Here is a 22640-nt window from a genome sequence, read left to right as displayed (position 1 = left end):
AAAGATTTTAAATTGCCGAGATCTTTGATTCCAAACTTAGAATCGAGGAAATGTTTCAAATTATTACTAGCTTGGTTATTATTGCTTACGATGATCATGTCGTCGACGTAAACCAAAATACCAAGGAAAATCCCAGCTTTATTCATTGTAAATAAGGAATAATCAGCTAAGGACTGTGTGAAACCATACCCTTTGAGCACATCCGTCAACTTGGCAAACCAATTCCTCGAGGCCTGTTTCAAACCATACAAAGACTTCAATAATCGATAAACCTTTCTCTTACCACTTGCTTCGAATCCTTGTGACAATTTCATGTACACCTCCTCATCCAAATCACCGTGGAGGAAAGCATTGTTAACGTCTAATTGAGCTATATTCCAATTCTTTGCTACAGCTACTGCCAAAAGGAGTCGTACGCTAGTCATTTTCGCCACTGGTGCAAATGTCTCATGATAATCCACCCCTTCGACCTGAGTGAAACCTTGGGCTACCAAATGTGCTTTATAACGTTCTATACTCCCATCTGCCTTATGTTTGATCTTGTAAACCCATTTGCACCCAAAAGGCTTTTTGTTATCCGGTAAGTCAACAACTTTCTAAGTGTCATTCCTTTCAAGAGCCGTAATTTCATTTGCCATGGCTAATCTCCATTCTTCACTTTTGACAGCTTCAAAATAATTTCTCGGTTCCTTAACTTTATCAATAGCACCAAGGAAATTTCTGTGACAAACGGAAAAACAACTACTAGTGATATAATCAATTATTGGATAACGAGTACCTTTCGAAGAAGGCGAAGCTTGAGACGGGTAAGCAGTCTGTGTGGTCATGACACGAGTGGATTTGCAAATGTAATCCTTTCTCCATGCCGGCTCAAATTTCCTCCTTTCTCCTCGCCCAAGTTTTTCTTCCTTTAGGCCCAAAACTACCTCCCCCTCAACACCAGAATCAGCTCCGGATGTGTCATTGTCGGTCCCAGTAGCAGTGGCATCAGTCGTGGGTTCAGTGGAATGTCCGTGCTCTGTTAAAAAACCTCCTGCCAAATCTGGTCCGTTGGGGTCTGTTTCTTGCGTGTCGGGACCAGCGTCTTGGGTCGTGGTTTGTGGAATATCGACATGGGGTGGTATATCTATGTCGGCTATCTCATTTGCAGGGGTAGTGTCATTATTGGTAATAGCATAAGGAAACACATTCTCGTAAAAATGCACATCTCTGGAAACGAATTTACGTTTGGTCTTAAGATCGTACATGCACCATCCCTTTTGTGTTTTAGGGTAACCAATAAAAATACAACGAGTATCCCGCTCTTTAAATTTATCTTTCGGTCTTTGCTTATTATGAGCATAAGCTAGACATCCTAAAACCCGTAAATTTTCAAGATTGGGGGTTTGTCCATGTAGAAGTTCATAAGGCGTGCGTCCATCTAAGAGTTTTGTAGGGGTTCGATTAATGAGATAAGCAGCGGTGAAAATACATTCCCCCCAGAACTCGATGGGTAGCTTGGCTTGGAAACGAAGATCTCTTGCTTTTTCTAAGATATGTCTATGTTTCCGTTCCACCCTACCATTTTGTTGAGGTGTGTCAATAGTACTAGTTTGGAAAAGCATCCCATTGTCATTATAAAATTGTCTTAATGGTCCAGAAAGAAATTCGGTGTCATTATCACTTTGAACAACCTTAACCTGTTTTCCAAATTGTGTTTGTACCATTTTGCAAAAATATTTCATCAAGTCACAAACTTCCCTCCTATCCTTCATAAGATGGACCCAAACACTTCGACTATGGTCATCTACAATAGTCAAGAAAAAATGTGCACCCGATAAACTACTAACATTATATGGCCCCCAAATGTCACAATGAATAAGATAAAACAAAACACCGTGTCTTTTATTATTAAGCTTAAAAACCGAACGAGTTTGTTTGGCACGGCAATAAGGATCGCAAATAAAGTCCAAATCAAATGACAAAGGTTTCTTAATTAAATTGCGTAATAATGGGTAAATATGGCTTGAAGGATGACCTAACCGACGATGCCAAATCCGACCTTCATTAACATCAACACGTGCAACCGACTGTTCCACTCGTGTCATGTAGTAAACGCCGTCTCTGAGCTCACCCCGTCCAATCTCCATCTTTGTAGATTGGTCCTGTATTATACAATAATTAGAATTAAAAATCACAAGGCATTTGTTTTCACGTATGAGCTGAGGTATCGAAATTAAATGACAGGTCAAATTGGGAACATATAAAACGTCGTGTAATTCGAACAGATTATGAAGTATAACACGCCCATAGTCCTGGGCAATGATCGTGGACCCATCCGGCAAAACAACATTAGATGGTGGTCCTCTCCATGGATCTTTAAGCACTTCCCGACAACCTGTCACATGGTGAGAAGCACCGCTATCTAACATCCATTCGGTTAGATGAACACGATGCGTACCTTTCAATTTTTCGTTACCTGCAGCCTAAATGCTAAGCAAATTTCTTAATTGCTTAATTTCTTCATTCGTAAAATCCTTCTTGGAGGACTCTCCTTCGCTGGTAGTGGCAGCATTTACCACTTCCTTGTTACTTCCAGGTTCTCTTCCACCGCGGCCTCCTCCACGTCCTCCGCGCCTGCCCATGCCTCGTCCTCGACCACTGAGCCCGAGCCTTTCCCGACAATTATCCACCGTGTGATACCATTTTTTGCAGTGGGTACACCTCGGTGGTTCGTAATCTTTGTGCTCTGTTTGAGCAGCAGAGGCGTCAATACCTCGCCCTCCTCCTGTACGAGCACTCATTGCAACTTCAACCGTTGGTTCTTCACGGACACGGGTCACAGCCTTGTGGCGCTCTTCTCGCAGAACTAGCCCATACACACGATTGAGGGAAGTCAGGTCATCATCCATTAATAAGTTGGAACGCAAATTGTCGTATAAGGCAGTGTTGAGTCCCATAATGAATTGGTGTACCTTCTCCTCCTCTTTTTCTTTGAAAAACTCAGTAGCGGCGCCACAAGTACAAGTAGGGACACGACAATAGGTGGCTAATTCATCCCAAATTGATTTGAGATTTGTATAATATTCGACGACGGAACGGTTCCTTGCTTGCACTCAATTAAATCGCTTTTGAGCTGGTGCACACGAGGTGCGTTACCCGCAGCATACCGGTCCTTGAGCTCCTTCCATATCTCATATACGGTGCCGGAGAAAGCAATGCTAGGAAGTAATTTGTCATCAATCACGGCTCGCAACCAAGCCTTAATCATAGCGTTACATTGACGCCACGCCATCACTTCATAATTATCTGCTTCCGTTCCTTCAGGTTTCTTCACGGTTCCTTCAACAAAGCCTAACTTGTTCTTCACGTCAAGCCCATTCCTTACCGCGTCAGCCCATAGATCGTAATTCTCTCCGTTGAAAATTTTGTGAGTCAATTTCAGACTCGGACTATATGAAGGATGTAAGTATAACGGAGAGGACAGAGGGATCATATCGTCACCACTGCGTCCTCCCTTCTGACTCTTACCGTCTCCTCCAATTTTTGTCATTGAAAAAATAATAAAAAGAATGGTGGCAGAAAAATTATTTGACGGATGCGAGGATCAAACCTGCTCCGATGATACCATGATAAACTTAGAAGAATTGAGTGTGTGGAATATAGGCTTGAACAGCCGAATGAATTACTTAATATGCAGAGATGTAAAAGGCTAGTATATATACAACAGATCATTAGCTAGGGCAAAAACTAACATCTACATACAAGGAAAAAGAAATAAGTAAAAGATACATATCACAAATAAATGAATAATAAGGTAACTAATATATCCTCCGAATATCCGAGTATATCTGCCACACAACTCGGAATATACGATGATATATTTCCATAGGATTCGAACCTAAGACCTATTGTCGGTCTTTTAGACATATTAATTGAGTTGAAACACAATTATCAATTGTTGTTTCGAGATTAGGCGCAAAAAGTTTCGAGGGAGAATTCGCTTTGGAAACGATTTCGCAAGACCTTAATCATTGTTCTATCGTATCGTTATTTCTATTTTTGACTGTGTAATGAGTAAAATAAGGGCATTACGATAATGGGGAGGGGAATGTGAACCTAAGATTTTTTGTCGATCTTTTATGAATAATTCTTTACTGTTATGTTTTTGGAGTGTCTAATGGGTAAAACAAGGATGTGATGATAATGAGGAGGGTAGATTCGAACCTAACATCTTTTGTCTCTTTTATACATAGTTTTTGAGTTCAAACACAATTTTTAACTATTGTTCTGAAATTATTGCACCTGCAAACAGTTTCAAGTGCAATTTTGCTCCGGAGAGCAGTTCGTAAGTCATTAATCACTGTTCCATTGTATCGTTGTTTTATTTTGGAGTGATTTATGAATAGTCCTTGAGTATTGTAATCCTTGAGCTTGTATTCGTTCTGTTCAAATTTTAACTTATTGCCCCCTTTTCTGCATAAATTAATCCCAAAATTATATACCCTTTTGAAATTTAGCAAGGACAATGGTTGATTATCCAATATTGCCTTTATATAATTCACGACCACCTTTCTCCACCCAGTGGTGGATCTAAGGGGGCTAGCGAGGTGAGCAAGGAAAATTTTGAAACTTTCAGATGAACTTTTCGATTTTTTTTTTTAGTTTACTTTGTGACATTACTCGTTCGCACTCTCTTACCACTATCCTGGCTTTACGACTTCAACATTACACCCCTAATAATAGTGTCTTAATTCTCTTTAAAGCTCTTTAAATCAAGGGCGGGGTAGAGCATGTAGTTTATCACTTCTAAAATAGTCTCAAATAGAAAATTGGGGTGGAGGGAGTAACATTTATTAGAGCTCGACAAGTTCATGTAAAAGAACAACCAACCAGGCAACCACTGTTATCATCTTTTTGTTTTCTTTCCCTAAAAAAAATAAAGCTTTTATTTGTTACCGATTCTTGTTTTTCTCCGTCTTTGAACCAGAATAGGCTAGATGATGGTTGGTGTGAGTGTGTGACAATATGAACGAAAAGTATAATTGGCTACAGTTTGAGGTATGCCTATTTGTTGAATAGTTTTGAAGAGTTAAGAACGATAAACACCTAAGAGGGGGAGGGGGTGAATTAGGTGTACCTTTTAAAAATTTTCTCGTTTACTTGGTTAATGACTAACACAAGTAAGATCTATTAGGTACGAGTTTGAGAAACTTAATGGGTTGTAAGTTCACAAACGGTACAGCAGGTCTATGCAACAGTATGATGAACTGTTGCACAGCACTGGCAACGAGATAGGTAGATAAAAATGCAAAGGATAAACGAATGTAAAAGTAAATAAACAAACAAGACGATGTTTTAAAATTGGTTCACTCCTACTCCGAGTTTACGTCCAACCGTTATTTTATTGCTTGTTTAGAAATTTACTCAAACTTAACTAAACCCCTTACAATGAAAATAACTCGCCAACCTACTCCGGTTGCAATTGCTTGAAGCTACTCCGCTTCAAGACTTTCCCTTGCTCAAAGCTACTCCGCTTCAAGACTTAAAGTTCTATCTCAACGGTTTACAGAGTCAGAATCTCAGTGGTTCACTTAAGAACATGGAGATCACAATTAAGACCTAAACACGAGAATCATTGAACATATTCTTTATGCAACAGTTAAGCGAACTGATACTTGGAGATTTTACAGCTTTGAAAAACAAGTGAAGACTTTTGAAAACAGAAAACGGTTTTGCAAATATTTGAAGAACAAAGCTTAAAATGCTGAAATGATTTTGCAAATGTTTTACAATGAGTGTTCTGAAAAGTCTTGCAATAAATGAAAAATGAAGTGGCTATTTATAGAGAAAGGTAGTGTATAAGAGAAAGATCTTAACACTACTTTAATCTAATATCCACAAGTTTATAGTATGCATTTTCATTTAAAAAATATAAAAGAACAACCAGGTTTGAGAGGCTCAAGGTGGCTGCATTTTTCCAAAGCAAAGGAGTGTTTCCCATAAAGTATGGGAACTCACAATTTTGCCACAAATGGAAAAAGCATAAGACCTATTTTTAGCATGAAAAACAACTTGCACAAATGGGATTGGCATCTTTTAAATTATTGTGCAAGCATATTCCTTTTGTTCTTTTTGTTCTTCAGTTTTGAAATAATGTTCCTTTTAAACATAGAAAAACTTTTTAAAGAATTTCAAACACTTGTGAATTTTCCCGAAAATTCTCCATACGTTAGTACCAGAAACCATGGTGCAACAGTCACAGGAACTGTTGCATGGTTTTGCAATCACTTATGCATAAAGAGGATATGTTTAACTACCTCGTTTACAACATTCATTCTAGGCAATGGGCTTTCTTGTCTTGCCTTCATCTTGATCATCTTGTTACGTTGATTAGCTTGTGGACTCTTTGATTGATCATCAATAGCTTCAATTTTGCTAAACAATTTAACTAAGAGGCAAACAATTAAATAACAAATGAAACTTGGCATCATCAACCAAATGTGTTCTAACAAATTCCCCCTTTGATGATGGCAAGTTTTAAATATGTGTTAAGTTCCCCCTAAGCCCATGGTGAGTCGGTCTTTGAACCATATTCAATAAGACATCAAATAAACATGACATGATCAAGGTGAATGAGGGTCAACATGCTTATCTAAGTAGAACATCTATCATTATAGCTAAGACATTTCCACGGTGAACGTTAGCCTAAGAGTCATTGAATGAACATAAACACATAATTAACATACTTCCCCCTCTTGACATCATCAAAAGAAGGATGAAAACATGTTCAAGTAGTACAAGATAAACCACCAGCAAATTGTTCGAGAAAAGCTTAAAAACAGTTCACAGATTGCATGAGATATTAAGACAAGAAGCCAAAAGGGTTAGGAAGGCAATTTGGGCAAAAGATGGTTCGTTTATCATCATTGGGAACATTTCTTCAAAGGATTTGGACACGCTCTATGAGATATTCATTGATGGTTTTGAGCGCAACAACTTACTTCTTAAGGGTCTCATTATACTGACGGCAAGCCTAGTCACAATGGTCAAAAGCTTATCTAACTTCGCATTTACCGGACCCATTGCAACAGTTGGATCAACTGTTGCACCAGACTTAAGCTTCTTGGCCGCTTTGGGATTTGATCCTCATTTTCTTTTGGTAATGGGTTTGGGTTTTGTGTTTGGTTTGAGATGAGATTCAACAAGTGATTCATCACCCTCACCAAAAAGTTCTGTGATTTTGGATTTGGATTTGGAATTGGGGGTTTTCGGTAAAGAGGGGATCAAGACCATTATCAAGTACCTTGTCATAATTGTTTGGTTCATCAATTTGTTCATCATTTGGGATGAACTCATCTTCATGCATAACCTCCTTTTCTGATTTTTCGACTGGAGTATCCATATTTTCAGCAACATCATCATTTTTCCCACCTTCGGTTTCCTTTTCGTTTTCAACAATTTTTTTTTTTTTTTTTTTTTTTTTTTTTTTTTTTTTTTTTCGACATCAACTTCTTTTTCAACAATACTTTCAGCTTCTTTTTCTTTCTCAACATCATCAACATTCTCCTTTTCTTTTCCTTTTTCGATAACAACCACTTCTTCAAAAAACATCTTCAACGATCACTTTCTCTTTGTTGATTTCACTTGCCAATTCATTAAGTGTAAGCTTATCTTTCTCAGAATCAATATCGACATTAGAGTCCAACATCATTGAATTTTGGGGACTCCTATTTAATCCACCACGACCTCGCCCTTTGCATGTCATGGTTTTCTTTCATGCAACAGTGGACTTGACTGTTGCAGGCTTGGTAGGGGACGGTTGGGTTTTGTCAGATTTTTCGATATATGCAGCGGATTGGGTGGCCACTTTTAATTTGGCAATGTATTCTGGGTTGAAGGAGTTAATAGAAGGGTCGATTGGTTTAGTGAGGGTGTGGGTAATGAGCGCTAGTTGAGTGTAAGAGTGAAGAATTGATGCTCAAAAAAATAGGCTAGATGGAGGGATTATCTTGATTTGAAATAAGATGAAGTTGAGAGGCTCAATGAAATAATTCGCATGCAAGTGCACAATTTTAATTAAAACTCTCGATCCATTTTGCATGTTGGAGATTTTGACATTTTAAACTTTAAACATGTATATCCCTTTTTCTAGTCAATCATATAGGAAAAATAAATTCATTAGAGTCACCTATCACCCAACAAACCAATTTCCAACCGAAGTTTTACGAATTGTTCTCTTTCCAACGGTTTTGTAAAAATGTCCGCAATTTGATTTTCCGTTTTACAAAAGTTAAGACTAATTGTTCCTTTTTTTTTTGACTTGATCACGTAAGAAATGATGCCTAATCTCAATATGTTTAGTACATGAATGTTGTATTGGGTTCTTTGAAATGTTAATTGCACTAGTATTATCGCAAAATATCGGAGTTGTTTCGAAGATCATACCATAGTCGTGCAATTGTTGTTGAACCCAAATGATTTGTGTGCAACAGAGTGCTGCACGTTGTATTCACTTTCAGCCGTGGACAATGATACCGTGTTTTGCTTCTTGGATGCCCAAGTGGTTAAACAAGGGCTCATGAATGTAGCAATTCCGGATGTGCTTTTTCTGTCCACCGTACTGCCCGCGTAATCCGCATCATAGAATCCTACAAGATCAAGTTCGTAATGAGATGGATACCGAAGATGCAAGTCTTGTGTTCCAATCAAATACTTAAAAATCCGTTTGACGGTTTTAAAGTGTGATTCCTTAGGATTTGATTGGAAACAAGCACACAAACATACGCTAAATTGAATGTCGGGTCGACTAGCGGTTAAATAAAGCAATGAACCAATCATACCTCGATACACCGTTTCACTAACACTCTTACCATTTTTGTCTTGATCAAGTTTAATGTTAGATACCATTGGTGTAGCAACGGATTTGGCATTAGTCAACCCAAACTTATTTCCTTCAAATACTTTTGTTGATGGATCATGGTGCCTTTTTCATCTTGCTTAATTTGAAGACCAAGGAAGAATCCAAGTTCTCCCATCATGCTCATTTCAAATTCAGAAGTCATAAGATCCGAAAAGTACTTATAAAGAATGTTATTAGTTGCACCGAAAATAATGTCATCGACATATACTTGCACAAGCAACAGTTCCTCTGACTGTGACTTGATAAACAATGTCTTATCAACCGAACCACGTATAAAACCATTTTCTAATAGGAATTTGGAAAGCCTATCATACTAGGCTCGGGGAGCCTGTTTTAAACCATAAAGTGCTTTGTCGAGTTTAAATACGTGATTAGGGAACTCATTGTTTATAAAGCCCGGAGGTTGTTCGACAAAAACTTCTTCTTCAAGATAGCCATTTAAGAAAGCGGTTTTAACATCCATTTGAAAAAGTTTTATACCAACATGAGATGCAAAAGCTATGAGCATTCGTATGGCCTCAAGCCTAGCTACTGATGCAAAGGTTTCATCATAATTGATTCCTTCTTGTTGGTTATAACCTTGCACCACTAGTCTAGCTTTATTCCTTACGATTTCTCCACTATCATCAAGCTTATTGCGGAAGACCCATCTAGTACTAATTACAGTACGATTAGATGGTCTAGAGACAAGATGTCATACCTCATTCCTCTTGAATTGATCTAGCTCCTCTTGCATGGTCGTCACCCAACATGAGTCATTAAGAGTAATGGTGATGCGGCTAGGTTCGATTTGTGAGAGGTAGACATTGTAGGCACAAAAGTTTTGGAGGATGACCTGGTTTTTACTCCTGATTCAAGGTCACTAGTCTGATTTGTGGGAGGATAGGAGCTTTGGCGTTTCCATTTTCTTGGAACAATGGTGTTGGAGGCTTCATTTGTTTCGTTTGGTTCTGATGCAACAGTTGCAGTGACTGTTGCATGAGGGTGATTTTGTGAGGGTGATTGTGGATCAGTTTCTGTTTGAGTAGTGAATGGTTCACTACCATCCTCATTCCCCCTGGATGAGTTAGCTCCATTTAAAGACGAGGAAGGGTTAGTTCCCCCTGGATGAGTTAGCTCCATTTAAAGACGAGGAAGGGTTAGTTCCCCCTGGATGAGTTAGCTCCATTTAAAGACGAGGAAGGGTTAGTTCCCCCTGAATTTTGGCCAGCTTCTTCATGCAACAGAGGCTCTGACTGTTGCACAACTTACTCAACCTCTTCCACCATGTCCATGTCATGACAAATCATTCCAATGTCGAAATCATCATCCTTCTCTTCATCAACAGCCTGTTCATTAGACATAAAAAAGACTAGATTCGTCAAATATTACATGAACGCTTTATTCCATTTTCATAGTCCTTTTGTTGTAAACTTTATAAGCTCTACTATGACTAGAATAACCAACAAATACTCCTTCATTACTACGAGCATCAATTTTGCCTAGGTTGTTTTTTGCCATTGTTGTGAACAAAGCATTTAATACCAAAGCATTTTAAATGTGAGATGTTAGACTTTGTTCCTCGTAGTAATTCATAAGGTGTTTCGTTAATTATTTTCCTAATCATGACTCGGTTGTAGATGTAACAAGATGTTTACGGCCTCGGCCCAAAAGTTCTTTGGTACTTTAGAGCTAATGATCATAGTCCTAGCCATGTTTTCAAGAGTTCGATTCATTCGTTCCACAACCCCATTTTGTTGAGGGGTTCTTGCGGCCGAAAAATTATGGCTAATACCATGATCATTACAATAGTACACAAATGATGAATTCTCAAATTCGGTTCCATGGCCGGATCTTAAGGATGCAAGTTTTAGACCAAATTTGTTTTGAACCATTTTAACCCAAATTAAGAATTCATCAATTGCTTGGTCTTTGGAACTTAAGGAAAGTAGCCAAACATATATTGAAAGGTCATCTACAATCACACAAATATAGCGACTTTCACCCTTGCTAACAATACGCATGGTTCCACATAAATCAATGTGAACAAGTTCAAGGACATGAGAAGTGCTAACACAATTTTTGGATTTAAAGGAGCATTTTAACTTGTTTACCTCTAACACAATCATCACAAAGTGATTTAAACTCAAATTTCATGTTAGGCATGCCATCTACTAGGTCAAGTTTCTCGAAAGTATTAAGGGTTTTAGCATTAACATGACCCAACCTTTTATGCCAAAGCAAAGGGTTATTTTTGTGAACACTCATACATGATAAAGTTTGACCCGACAATGAGCATAAGTTAGTCATGTACACATCTTTGACACGCTTACCTTCAAGAATTAACTCTCTAGTTTTACCATCAAGTATTCTACATATACTAGCATGAAATTCAACAATGTTACCTCAATCACACAATTGTGAAATGCTTAGAAGATTGTGTTTCAAACCTTTGACAAGCAACACTTTGTCGACACATAGTGACTTTGACTTACCAACTTTTCCAATACCAATGATTTCACCTCGTTTGTTGTCACCAAAAGTCACCATGCCACCTTTGTAGGCTTCTAGCGAGAGGAATTGGTTTTCTTCTCCCGTCATGTGACGAGAGCATCCACTATCTAAGTACCAATTGCTGCTGCCTCCCACTAATGCCTATACAAGATCAAACGGTTAGTTTGGGAACCCAAACAAGTTTGGGTCCCTTCTTGACACTAGCTTGTTTCACCAAGTCTTTCTTGATCCATACCTTTTTAACTAATTTAGTGTTCTTTTCTAGATCACGTTTTCTCTTTTCACAATTGTTAAGCTCATGACCAGTATTACCACAGTAGTTGCAAATAACAAAATCGGAAGTCCAAAGTACTTTCGTATTCTAAAATCGATTTTGCTTGGGTCTTGGTTTCGGATGCAACAAATGCGTGCTACTGTTGCATTTGAAACCAAGTTCAAAGATTCTTTGCAAGCTTTTCATACTCTTGGGACTGTTTTAGAGGAAATTTTAAAACATTCTGACTTCCTTCCCATTTTAGGTGAAACATCTTAGCCTCATCTAGCTCTTTGGTTAATGTATCAATTTTAGCAAGATGATTAAGATTTAGTTGACCTACTTTGTCGAAAGCGTTTTTAGCATGTCTTACTTCATCACTAAGCAATAAACCAATTTGCTCAAGTTGCTTGTTATCTCTTTTACATAAAGTGAGGTCAGCTAGCAGAGAGTCACGTTCCTTAATTAGCGAGGACACATGTTTTGTGAGAGTCTCAATTTCCCTTTTAGACTCAGATGCAACAGTTGCATCATCTGTTGCATGGATTTGTTCAGCCTTTTTTGGAGTTTCAATTTGAACAAGAAGGTCATCGTTTGATTTTTGCACTCGATCTAAAGCACTTTTAACATGACTTGACTCGTCGTTCAACATTTCAAAGAATTTTGACAAGATCATCTTTTTGAATTTCGCATGTTGCAAGATCAATCAAGAGTTGGTCACGTTCTTTTATTAGTGAGGACACAGTTTTGACGAGGGACTCATCTCCTTTGTTAGACACAGATGCAACAGTGCAGTGCTCTGTTGCATGCGTTTTATCAATACTTTTAGCAAGAAACAAATTCTGTTTTCGGAGCTTTTTAATCTCCTTTTCAAGACTCAATGATGTACTAGGTTGATCAACCTCATTTAGACATTCTTTCAAACCAACATTTTCTTCGGCTATGTCTTCAATTTCAGTTTGCATAGCCTCTAATTTATTGTTTTGGACACGACACTTATCAATGAATTGGTCTAAGAGGAGACAAACTTTGTCTTTAGAGAAAGATCGAACCTTTTTCTTGAGCTTATTTACCTCATTGTCTGAATCTGAATCTGAGTTCACGGAGTGAGCCATAAGACATTTGACATTTTGTTTCTTTGTTGACTTTGGAACATCATTGATTGATTGAGAAGAAATGCACATTTTGGCGTCTAATTCTTCCTCAAGGACATCGTCCTCATCGGAATCGGACATGCCCCAAATGGCTGTCATTACTTCATTCTTGTATTCTCTTTTAGCAAAATCACGCTTTTCTTTAGATTTGATGTCATTCCACTTAGGACATTCTTTTATTTGGTGACCGTTGTCACCACATTTGAAGCAACCCATAGTGGAACTAGATCTTCTTTTGGGAAAACGTCTTATGCTAGTATAGTTATTTGACCTTTGTGAGTTTCGACCATTAATCATGCCAACAATGTTTTTGGTGAACATCGCAAACTCATCATCTTCATCCTCCTCATCACTTGAGAGAGCATTGAGAGCGAGTCCTTTCCCTTTAGAGCTTTCACTAGAGCGCTTCATGAGAGTTAACTCATGAGCCATGAGTGAGCCCATAAGTTCATCAACGGACAACAAGGAAAGGTCTTTAGCTTCCTCAATAGCCGTAACCTTCGGTTGCCATTTTTCAGATAGGCTACGAAGGATTTTACGGACTAAATCCTCGGATTCAAAGTTTCTACCTAGACTCTTGAGGTCATTAACAATACTAGAGAAGCGTGAAGACAAACTATTAATTGACTCATCTCTTCCCATGTTGAACATCTCATATTGTTGCATGAGAAGATCAACACGGTACTTTTTGACTTGTGACGTTCCCTCATAAGCAAGATTAAGGGTGTCCCAAATTTCCTTTGCCGAGTCACATCCGGATATCCGGTTAATCTCTTGTTCACCGATGCCATATTGAAGGATGGACATGGCTTTAGAGTTTTTCTCGACTTTTCTATAATCGGCTTCAACATATTTGTCCTCACTTTTGAGGGACTTAGTGCCATCGGCATTAGTCATCTCAATTTTGAGGGGACCCTTTTGAATGATCAACCAACATTCGTAGTCCGCACTTTTGACATAGTGCTCCATGCGGTGTTTCCACCAAGCATAGTTTTCCCCCTTAAAGATGGGAAACTTAGTATGTTTTGAATCGTCCATAACTAGGATCAACTCTTTGGTTTTAACCAATATCAAGAGCACGAGGCTCTGATACCAATTGAAGAGTTAAGAACGATAAACACCTAAGAGGGGGAGGGGGTGAATTAGGTGTACCTTTTAAAAATTTTCTCGTTTACTTGGTTAATGACTAACACAAGTAAGATCTATTAGGTACGAGTTTGAGAAACTTAATGGGTTGTAAGTTCACAAACGGTATGCAGTCTATGCAACAAGATGATGAATGAAGTTTGCACAAAGACCGCAACGAGATAGGTAGATAAAAATGCAAAGGATAAACGAATGTAAAAGTAAATAAACAAACAAGACGATGTTTTAAAAATTGGTTCACTCCTACTCCGAGCCTACGTCCAACCGTTATTTTATTGCTTGTTTAGAAATTTACTCAAACTTAACTAAACCCCTTACAATGAAAATAACTCGCCAACCTACTCCGGTTGCAATTGCTTGAAGCTACTCCGCTTCAAGACTTTCCCTTGCTCAAAGCTACTCCGCTTCAAGACTTAAAGTTCTATCTCAACGGTTTTACGAGTCGAATCTCAGTGGTTCACTTAAGAACATGGAGATCACAATTAAGACCTAAACACGAGAATCATTGAACATATTCTTTATGCAACAGTTAAGCGAACTGATACTTGGAGATTTTACAGCTTTGAAAAACAAGTGAAGACTTTTGAAAACAGAAAACGGTTTTGCAAATATTTGAAGAACAAAGCTTAAAATGCTGAAATGATTTTGCAAATGTTTTACAATGAGTGTTCTGAAAAGTCTTGCAATAAATGAAAAATGAAGTGGCTATTTATAGAGAAAGGTAGTGTATAAGAGAAAGATCTTAACACTACTTTAATCTAATATCCACAAGTTTATAGTATGCATTTTCATTTAAAAAATATAAAAGAACAACCAGGTTTGAGAGGCTCAAGGTGGCTGCATTTTTCCAAAGCAAAGGAGTGTTTCCCATAAAGTATGGGAACTCACAATTTTGCCACAAATGGAAAAAGCATAAGACCTATTTTTAGCATGAAAAACAACTTGCACAAATGGGATTGGCATCTTTTAAATTATTGTGCAAGCATATTCCTTTTGTTCTTTTTGTTCTTCAGTTTTGAAATAATGTTCCTTTTAAACATAGAAAAACTTTTTAAAGAATTTCAAACACTTGTGAATTTTCCCGAAAATTCTCCATACGTTAGTACCAGAAACCATGGTGCAACAGTCACAGGAACTGTTGCATGGTTTTGCAATCACTTATGCATAAAGAGGATATGTTTAACTACCTCGTTTACAACATTCATTCTAGGCAATGGGCTTTCTTGTCTTGCCTTCATCTTGATCATCTTGTTACGTTGATTAGCTTGTGGACTCTTTGATTGATCATCAATAGCTTCAATTTTGCTAAACAATTTAACTAAGAGGCAAACAATTAAATAACAAATGAAACTTGGCATCATCAACCAAATGTGTTCTAACAAGTTTTTTTTTGTACTACACTGGAAGATAAACTTTTCGAATAGGGTGTGCCTTATGTGGGATTGAATGAGACTAATCAATACGTCAAAAGTCGGCTTACTACTATAAGTATTTTAGGATTATAAGTATTTTAGGATTGAATGAGACTAATCCTACACTACGGCTAGTTTCGGCTTCAACATGAGGCTTTAAGAACTGTGTCGCCATGTAGCGCTTTTATCATTTGAAATGATATGAACAAAACATTCTTATTTTTGAGATGATGTGTGTTTCTTGAGCACAAGCTCTTTATCAAGCTCTTAATTTTGACTTCAGTAACTTACTACTCACTACTTATACTATATATGGTCATTGTCATTTTATAAAAGTATGGGTGCCATTATATTTCTATTACATATGTGGGGTTTCTCATTAACTTTGTGTATATTGTGGTAATCGTTGATGACTCTATTACATGTGTGGGGCTTCTATGAACTTTGTGTATATTTTGCTGATAATTTAGGACACTATTATATTCGTGGGGTTCTCATGAACTTTGTGTAATTATGGCAGATCATTCAGTCGGAAAAGATTATGCACTCTTTACTTCACAACTAATACACTAGTGACATTTGGTGTGTATGTTCTCTTTTTGAAGGATGAGCCGGATGATCGTTACACGAAGGTATGAGGCTTATAGCATTGTTACTTCTTATCAAACATAATTTATCATTTGCTCTAGTGATATAAGTGGGCAGTTTTGAAGCGTTTCGCCTATTTTTGTTTCTCTCTTTGATGTTGAGGAATTAGTGTTTTTCTCCTACTAGTAGTTACCATTGATTTGCTTTGCAGACGAATTTTCATATGTTAGGACTGGCATTGAGAATGGGCAGAAGGTTCAAAAACCTGCAAATAAGGCATGTACTGTTAATAATAAGGGCCACCTTTTTTATTCTTCAGTGATGCATCTGACGTCTACGAGGGTGACGAAGCTGATTCTGAGTTTCTAGCAATTCTTATAGCCAAGGAGCATGATAAACTACGTGGTTAGTCATCTTTTGTCTCTTTATCATGTGAAGAATAAATGTTTGTATTTATCAATGTCATTGGCCGCCACTACAAGAGAAGGTGTAAGAAACAATAATTCTGTAATGCAGGCTCTTTTTTTTTTTTTTGTAGTACAAGAGGTGTAAGAAACCAACCTCTTTGTGATATAACATAGATAAAGCTCTAAACATCCGACCCTTTTTACCCTGCCTTTGACAGAACCTTTTTATGCAACGATGTCATGTTGTTTATATAGTGTGATCCTCATATTCCGGAAACAAACCTCTTTGTGATATTAACATAGATAAAGCTCTGAACATCCGACCCCCTTTAACCTGCCTTTGACGGAACCTTTTTATACAATGATGTCATGTTGTTTATATAGTCTGATCCTCATAATCTAAAACAAACCTCTTTGTGATATTAACAATTTAACATAGAGAAACCTCTGAACATCCAATCCCCTTTACCCTGCCTTTAACCAAGGGCGAAGACAGAATTTTTTGTGTGGGGTGGCAAATTTCTTAAGGCTATACTATTTGAAAATTGGAAATCCAAAAAATGTTATTTCGTAGTATGCAACATATAAAAATTCAAATTACAAACTAACAATATATAATCAAATGGACGCATTGTAATAGCTTGAAGGTTTCATTGTATAATTCAACTTATCTTTATATATTGGAGTATTTTTTAAAAATAATTTTGATTTTTGCATTGTAATTTACAACGAATTGGACATTTAATATAATGGGATAAATATTTTCTTAGAATACAACCTGTTATCTTTACTTTTATTTTTCTACATTATTATAGGTCGGGCTTTATACTCCGTCATTAAAAGAAAATTTTACCATTTTAGGGTAAAAATAAATTTTTAATAGTTAATACCCTAAAATAATGAATATTGACAATTTTAAAAATTAGCAAAAGATAAATAAATTAAATAACCAAAAGTAAATCACGTATATTAAATAATTTAATAATGAAGTTTGTGGATTTGTTTCAGATTCCCTTCTCAAACAAAGAAACATTTAATAAGGTAATTGAAAAAGTAAAAAATAATCAAAAATTTGACAATAGTGAGATTCAAACTCCAATCAATTTGCATGGAGACTACTATTTCTACCACTGAAGCACATTTATTTTGCTATTTCACATACGCGCTTCATTATAGTTATTCTTTCCTTAATTACATTTGGGGTAGCTAAGACGTGACTTATTTATTGATTTTTTTTCGCATGGGGTAGCGGCCACTACCCCTTGCTACCTTCTCCCTTCGCCCCTGCCTTTAACGAGAACCTTTTTATTCGATGATGTCATGTTTATATAGTCTAATATGTTGATAATATGATATCATGTACTCAGTCGTTTGGTCTCTCTTCAGGGGCGTCTAAGGCCCAGGGCCGTCGAACCGGGCCTCCAAATTTCAAGCCCAAGTTTGTATCCTTCACTGTAAAAAAAAAAAAAAAAAAAAATCTAAAATTACAATTTACAGTAAAGATGTTTAAGGTATCAAGCCATAATTTTCTCCTTTCCAATGTAATGTTTGAGATTTTCACACTCTAACTCCCAAATCTAATCCTCTGATTATATATTTTCAATTTCAAATTCATTTAATTTCTCAATTTAAAAAAAAAAAAGCAATCCAAATTCATCAATTTCAAGTTGAAAGGCTTACTACTAAGGAGAATTGGAGAGAGAATCTGAAGATAAGGTAGGAATTCCTCTCTAATTTTATGATTTTAGTTTTAATTCATTTGTAATCCAAGATTATTTTGGTTAAATCGTTGTATGAGTCTGAACGATTTAGTTAATCTGGTGATTACCAAAATCTGCCCTCGCTAATTGTAATGTTGACCCTTAAATTGCATTTATATTCTAATCTGGTGTTTTCATTACTTGTCGATCAATCATGACTAATCTAGAATAATTATGACTAAATAGTTTTACTTATATCATTTCATAAATCTGTACATATTTGTGATGGTTTTGATTGATTTCTCTTTGGCAAAAAAAAGTTTTGAGTGTATTTTGTTAAGAAAGTTGTTCAAAGTTAATTAGTTTGCTTACCTTTATCTGCCAAGAAATGGAAAACGTAATATGTTCATTTCTATAAAGTTTGAGTATAGTTTTTAGGGCCTCATTATTTCTTTTTGCACCGGGCCTCCGAATGTTTCAAGACGCCCCTGTCTCTCTTACAACGGTTATATCCATCTTAAGTTTTATACCCGTCCTCAAACATTCTTCTTTTGTTTCATCTATCTATTTGACACATTTTAAGCTTAAAACGGATATGCTCGTTTTGAGTTTAAGATATTTTTTATATATTGCATACGAGTATTTATTTACGCTTCTCTTGTGTTGTGTTTCAGACTTGAAACAGGTAAAAAGGACCTCGGATGCTATTGATTTACTCTGATATAGGGATTCCAGGAGGTTTCGTAATTAAGTGGTTACGACATCGTTAGCTCATGAACTGTAAAACTACAAGTACTATTTTGCTATGTTATTGTTTGATGATAGGAACTCCCATATAAAATGTTAATATTGGAGTAGATTGGGCACTCTAACTCCATGGCTGCCCATCACATATTCACATTAGCCACTGGATTGACGGCTCGCCGTACATTTTGGGCTTGGCCCGCTACTTTGGTTGTCTTTGTAGAAGAGAAAAAACTAAATATATATCGAGTACATTCTTAATTAATTTTAGTTATTGAAAGATATGAATAAGACCGATATATGCATACCATACGTAGTTGAGTTAATGGTTTGGTTCTATTTATTTATCCGACGGTTCCCAAAAGTCTAATTATTTTGACGGATATATCATCATGACTCATGAGTAGTGGACTCAATGAGTATTAAGTAATGGAAATAAAGCTGGGGTTGACACATGAATCTACTACATAAGAGTGAAAAATGATGCATAAAGACAGGAAGGAAGGTGTCAGAGCTTCAGGTCATAAGAGCATTCACATTAAAGAGGAGGTCTTCTTCCTCTTCTTTATTTTTTTTCTAATTTTTTCATTGGGTACAATATTTTCTTTTATTTTTTTGCCACATTTTTCAATTTCTCATCCTCTTCCTCTTTTTTTCTTCCACATCAAAGAGGATGTTGTATTGCTCTCCTTTTCACCTTTAAAGTAGGACCCATCACACTTTTTCTCTCTTATATGGCACAAGGGCCAAAACAAGGACATACTCCATAAATAGAGGACGTCTTCCAGGACATACTCCGTAAATAGAGGATGTCTTCCTCTTCCTCATCAAAGAGGACACTAAGAGAATGTATCCACATTGAAGAGGACATCCTCTTAGATGAGAGAGAGTCCTAAGTGGATGCTGTATCCTTTTCAATGTGGGTGCCCTAAAGTTCTACTTGAAGCTAATGAGTCGATCTCAATTCTCATACTAACAGAGTTTCAGCAAAACTTGCATCACTAAAACTCGAGCTTGACATTAAACATTTCATTGTCTAATGAATACGGGCATCTAGTATTCGTGAGATATAAGGAAGGGGTTAGGTACGTATTGAAAAGTTCATTAATTGAACACCCAATTCCGCTCGTATATATAGTAGCCTCTACTAATTGATTGGAGTTTGTGATTTGAAAATTATCTAAGTCGGTTGGACTAACAAACAAATTAGAAGTGTCAAAGCTGAATTTCGGCTTTCATAAGATGTGAAATCTGTAATGTGATTTTCCAAATGAGAGTTTTTAAGTCTCTTGGACCTCATGGGATACCGACATTTTTTTTACAAAAATTCAGGCATATTGTTAAAAATGATGATACTGATGCAGATATCAACATTCTATACACTGTTAATATCCGTAGGGTAATGATATGCACCTTCATTACATTGATCCCTAATTATTGTAATCACAAACGCGTGGAAAATTTTAGACCCATCGATCTTTAAAATGTTATTATGAGGGTAGTAACAAAATGCGTCACTATCACTATTCTTCTAGAACAGAAGATCTTATTCATAATGTCGGAACTAAAAATAATTTCAAAGGTGGTTACTTGTCTTCAAGGACGTAACTTCTTAAGAGCTTCACTCGAAAGTATGAATTTTCCATCAAAATTTATGAGACTTACTATGAAATGCATGAAGACTGTTTCCTCTGAAATTTTGGTGAATGGCTCGCTTCATAAACAATTAAGACCTACTATTGGTTTAAAGCGAGGAGATCCCTTCTCGACGTATGTTTTTGCGTTATGAATTGAAGTTTCTTCGAGAATGTTATAATCTCCTCATGGGAATAAAGCTATTTCATGTATTAAAATTTGTTAGAACTCTCATGTCATCTCACATCTTTTATTTGCTAATGATTTAAAAAAAAAAATCCACCAAATATTCAACTTATGACTGTCATAATCTCACGACAACTATTCGTAAGTACTGTGAGATTTCTGGACAATGTCTTAATTTTGATAAATCTGTTATTCTTTTTAGTACCATTGCAATTGAGGGTGGTAGAAGACTGTTTAAATATTCTAAAGGTCCCAGACAATAAAAAAAGTAGGGTAGTTATCTTCGATTGCCGATTGATTTCGCCTACTCTAAAAAGGAAGTTGAAAACTTCCTGATTGAGAGAGGTCAAAAGACGTATCATCTTGGAATATTGTTTATTTTTTTTGCTGCTGGTAGGTTAATCTTGATCTTCTCTGTATTATTCTCGCTTTCTATTTACTCTCGCTCTATAAGTATCTAAAATACTGGTAAGTGTGACATCTAAAATCAATTAGATTCTATCATATTTTTGGTGGGGTGGTACTAAGGCGACCAAAGTCATACATTGGTACAATAAATTTGTCACCTTACCTAAGACTACTTACAACAATAACATTAGAAAGTTGGGTGTTATGAATATTGATGGGGCATATTCTGCACCCGATGACCGAGTCAACATATTGAGCAAGGTCAAAGATATCCACAGCAAGTCAACATATTAGACAGCCTAACCGACGCAGCCTGTCGGCCTGTCACTTGGGTCTCGGCTAGGCAACCAGCCAGCCTGGAGACATATCCGCGTACTCATATCCAAGACCCCTCGGCATGGAGTCAACCAGGCCAGCCGGCTTGCCATGGGTCCCTCGGCCGAGGGTAGAACAGTCTTTCCACCTGCTCTGTCACTTGGCCACTTGGCCACTGCGTGACAAAAGGTGAAAGTCTATAAATACTCCACTTCTCTCATTGAGAAAAGGATCCGAAAATAATCGAATAATCCACAATTCATCTCACAAATACACTAATCTGGTATAAACTCCCTTATCTCTCTACAATATACTTTGCCAAGTAACACACAACTTAATCTCTTTAAGTTTACTGACTTGAGCGTCGGAGTGAGTTCGCTCGGTACCAAGCCGAGCCCTCAGTTTGTTCATTGTTTCAGGAGAGGCCGAAAGGAAGTGTCAAGCAAAGTCATCATTCTACAAGCTTACGTGGTAACAAATCCTGCTCCGGAATTACACCCGGAACAATTGGCGCCGTCTGTGGGAAAGCAATACTAAAAGCTAGTCAAATCCCTTACAAAAAAAAAACACAAAACAAAACCCACCCAACAAGCTAAGAAGATGTCAAAACAACAAGTGGTAATTGTGAGCGACGAAACTGCATTCTACCAGGATGACACAGTCCCTAACTCTGAGATCGGGCAAACCCCCACCGGCCGAGTAATTCAACCGGCGTACGGGATGCCGATACTACCAGAAACACCGTTGCCCACCGGCCATGTCACTGTCATGGGACATGTGGTCGATGCGACCCAAATCCGGCTCGTTCTGGACTCGATGAGTACTACGCCGATCACCCCCGCCGCAACGACGGTGATGGCAGCACACCCGCAGGTGACCAGGGCCCATAAAGTGACCCCGAATAACTTGTCCGGGGCAATACAAGGAGCCATGCATACTAGGACGCCGGCGGAGCCCGTGCTGCCAGTGGCAGACCAAAGTCCTTCCCCCCCTCGCGGGAGGACAGAGTCGCCGCGGCCGCAACGAGGCCAACCCCGAAGAAATGAAGAAAGAAGTCCGACTCTCCAAAGTCGGACAACCAGGAGCCCTTCCCGCCACGGGGAGAGAAGCCGGACTAGGGCTGCGAGGAGCCGATCGCCACGTGTCATTCGACACGTGGTCAGACAGCCCCTCAGTGCCTATGTCCTCGACGTCTCCGTGCCGACCAAACTGAAGCTGTCGTCCCTGTCATACAAAGGGGACAGTGACCCAACCGACCACGCAGAGGCTTTCGAATCTTACATGTCGGTATGGGAGC

At 37.6% G+C, this 22640-nt stretch overlaps 1 protein-coding gene and 1 long non-coding RNA gene across 2 annotated transcripts; one reads left to right on the top strand and one right to left on the bottom strand.

Moving 5' to 3' along the window:
• Positions 1–2465: 2465 nt before the first annotated feature.
• On the bottom strand, positions 2466–3532 carry LOC141594876 (uncharacterized). The gene is made up of 2 exons (XM_074414863.1): positions 3139–3532; positions 2466–3028 (listed from the first exon to the last, which is right to left on the bottom strand). The coding sequence occupies exons 1-2, from the start codon at positions 3530–3532 to the stop codon at positions 2466–2468; spliced, it is 957 nt and encodes a 318-aa protein (XP_074270964.1).
• Positions 3533–15883: 12351 nt separating this feature from the next.
• LOC141594219 (uncharacterized) lies at positions 15884–19043 on the top strand. Its single transcript, XR_012522067.1, has 3 exons — positions 15884–15992; positions 16160–16353; positions 18730–19043. It is a non-coding gene; the product is annotated as an uncharacterized LOC141594219 (long non-coding RNA).
• The last annotated feature ends 3597 nt before the right edge of the window (positions 19044–22640 follow it).

The sequence above is a fragment of the Silene latifolia genome, chromosome 8 (genome assembly GCF_048544455.1).
Source record: "Silene latifolia isolate original U9 population chromosome 8, ASM4854445v1, whole genome shotgun sequence".
NCBI lineage: Eukaryota > Viridiplantae > Streptophyta > Magnoliopsida > Caryophyllales > Caryophyllaceae > Silene > Silene latifolia.
The sequence above is the reverse complement of the archived record's forward strand: the minus strand, read 5'-3'. Positions and strand labels throughout refer to the sequence as shown.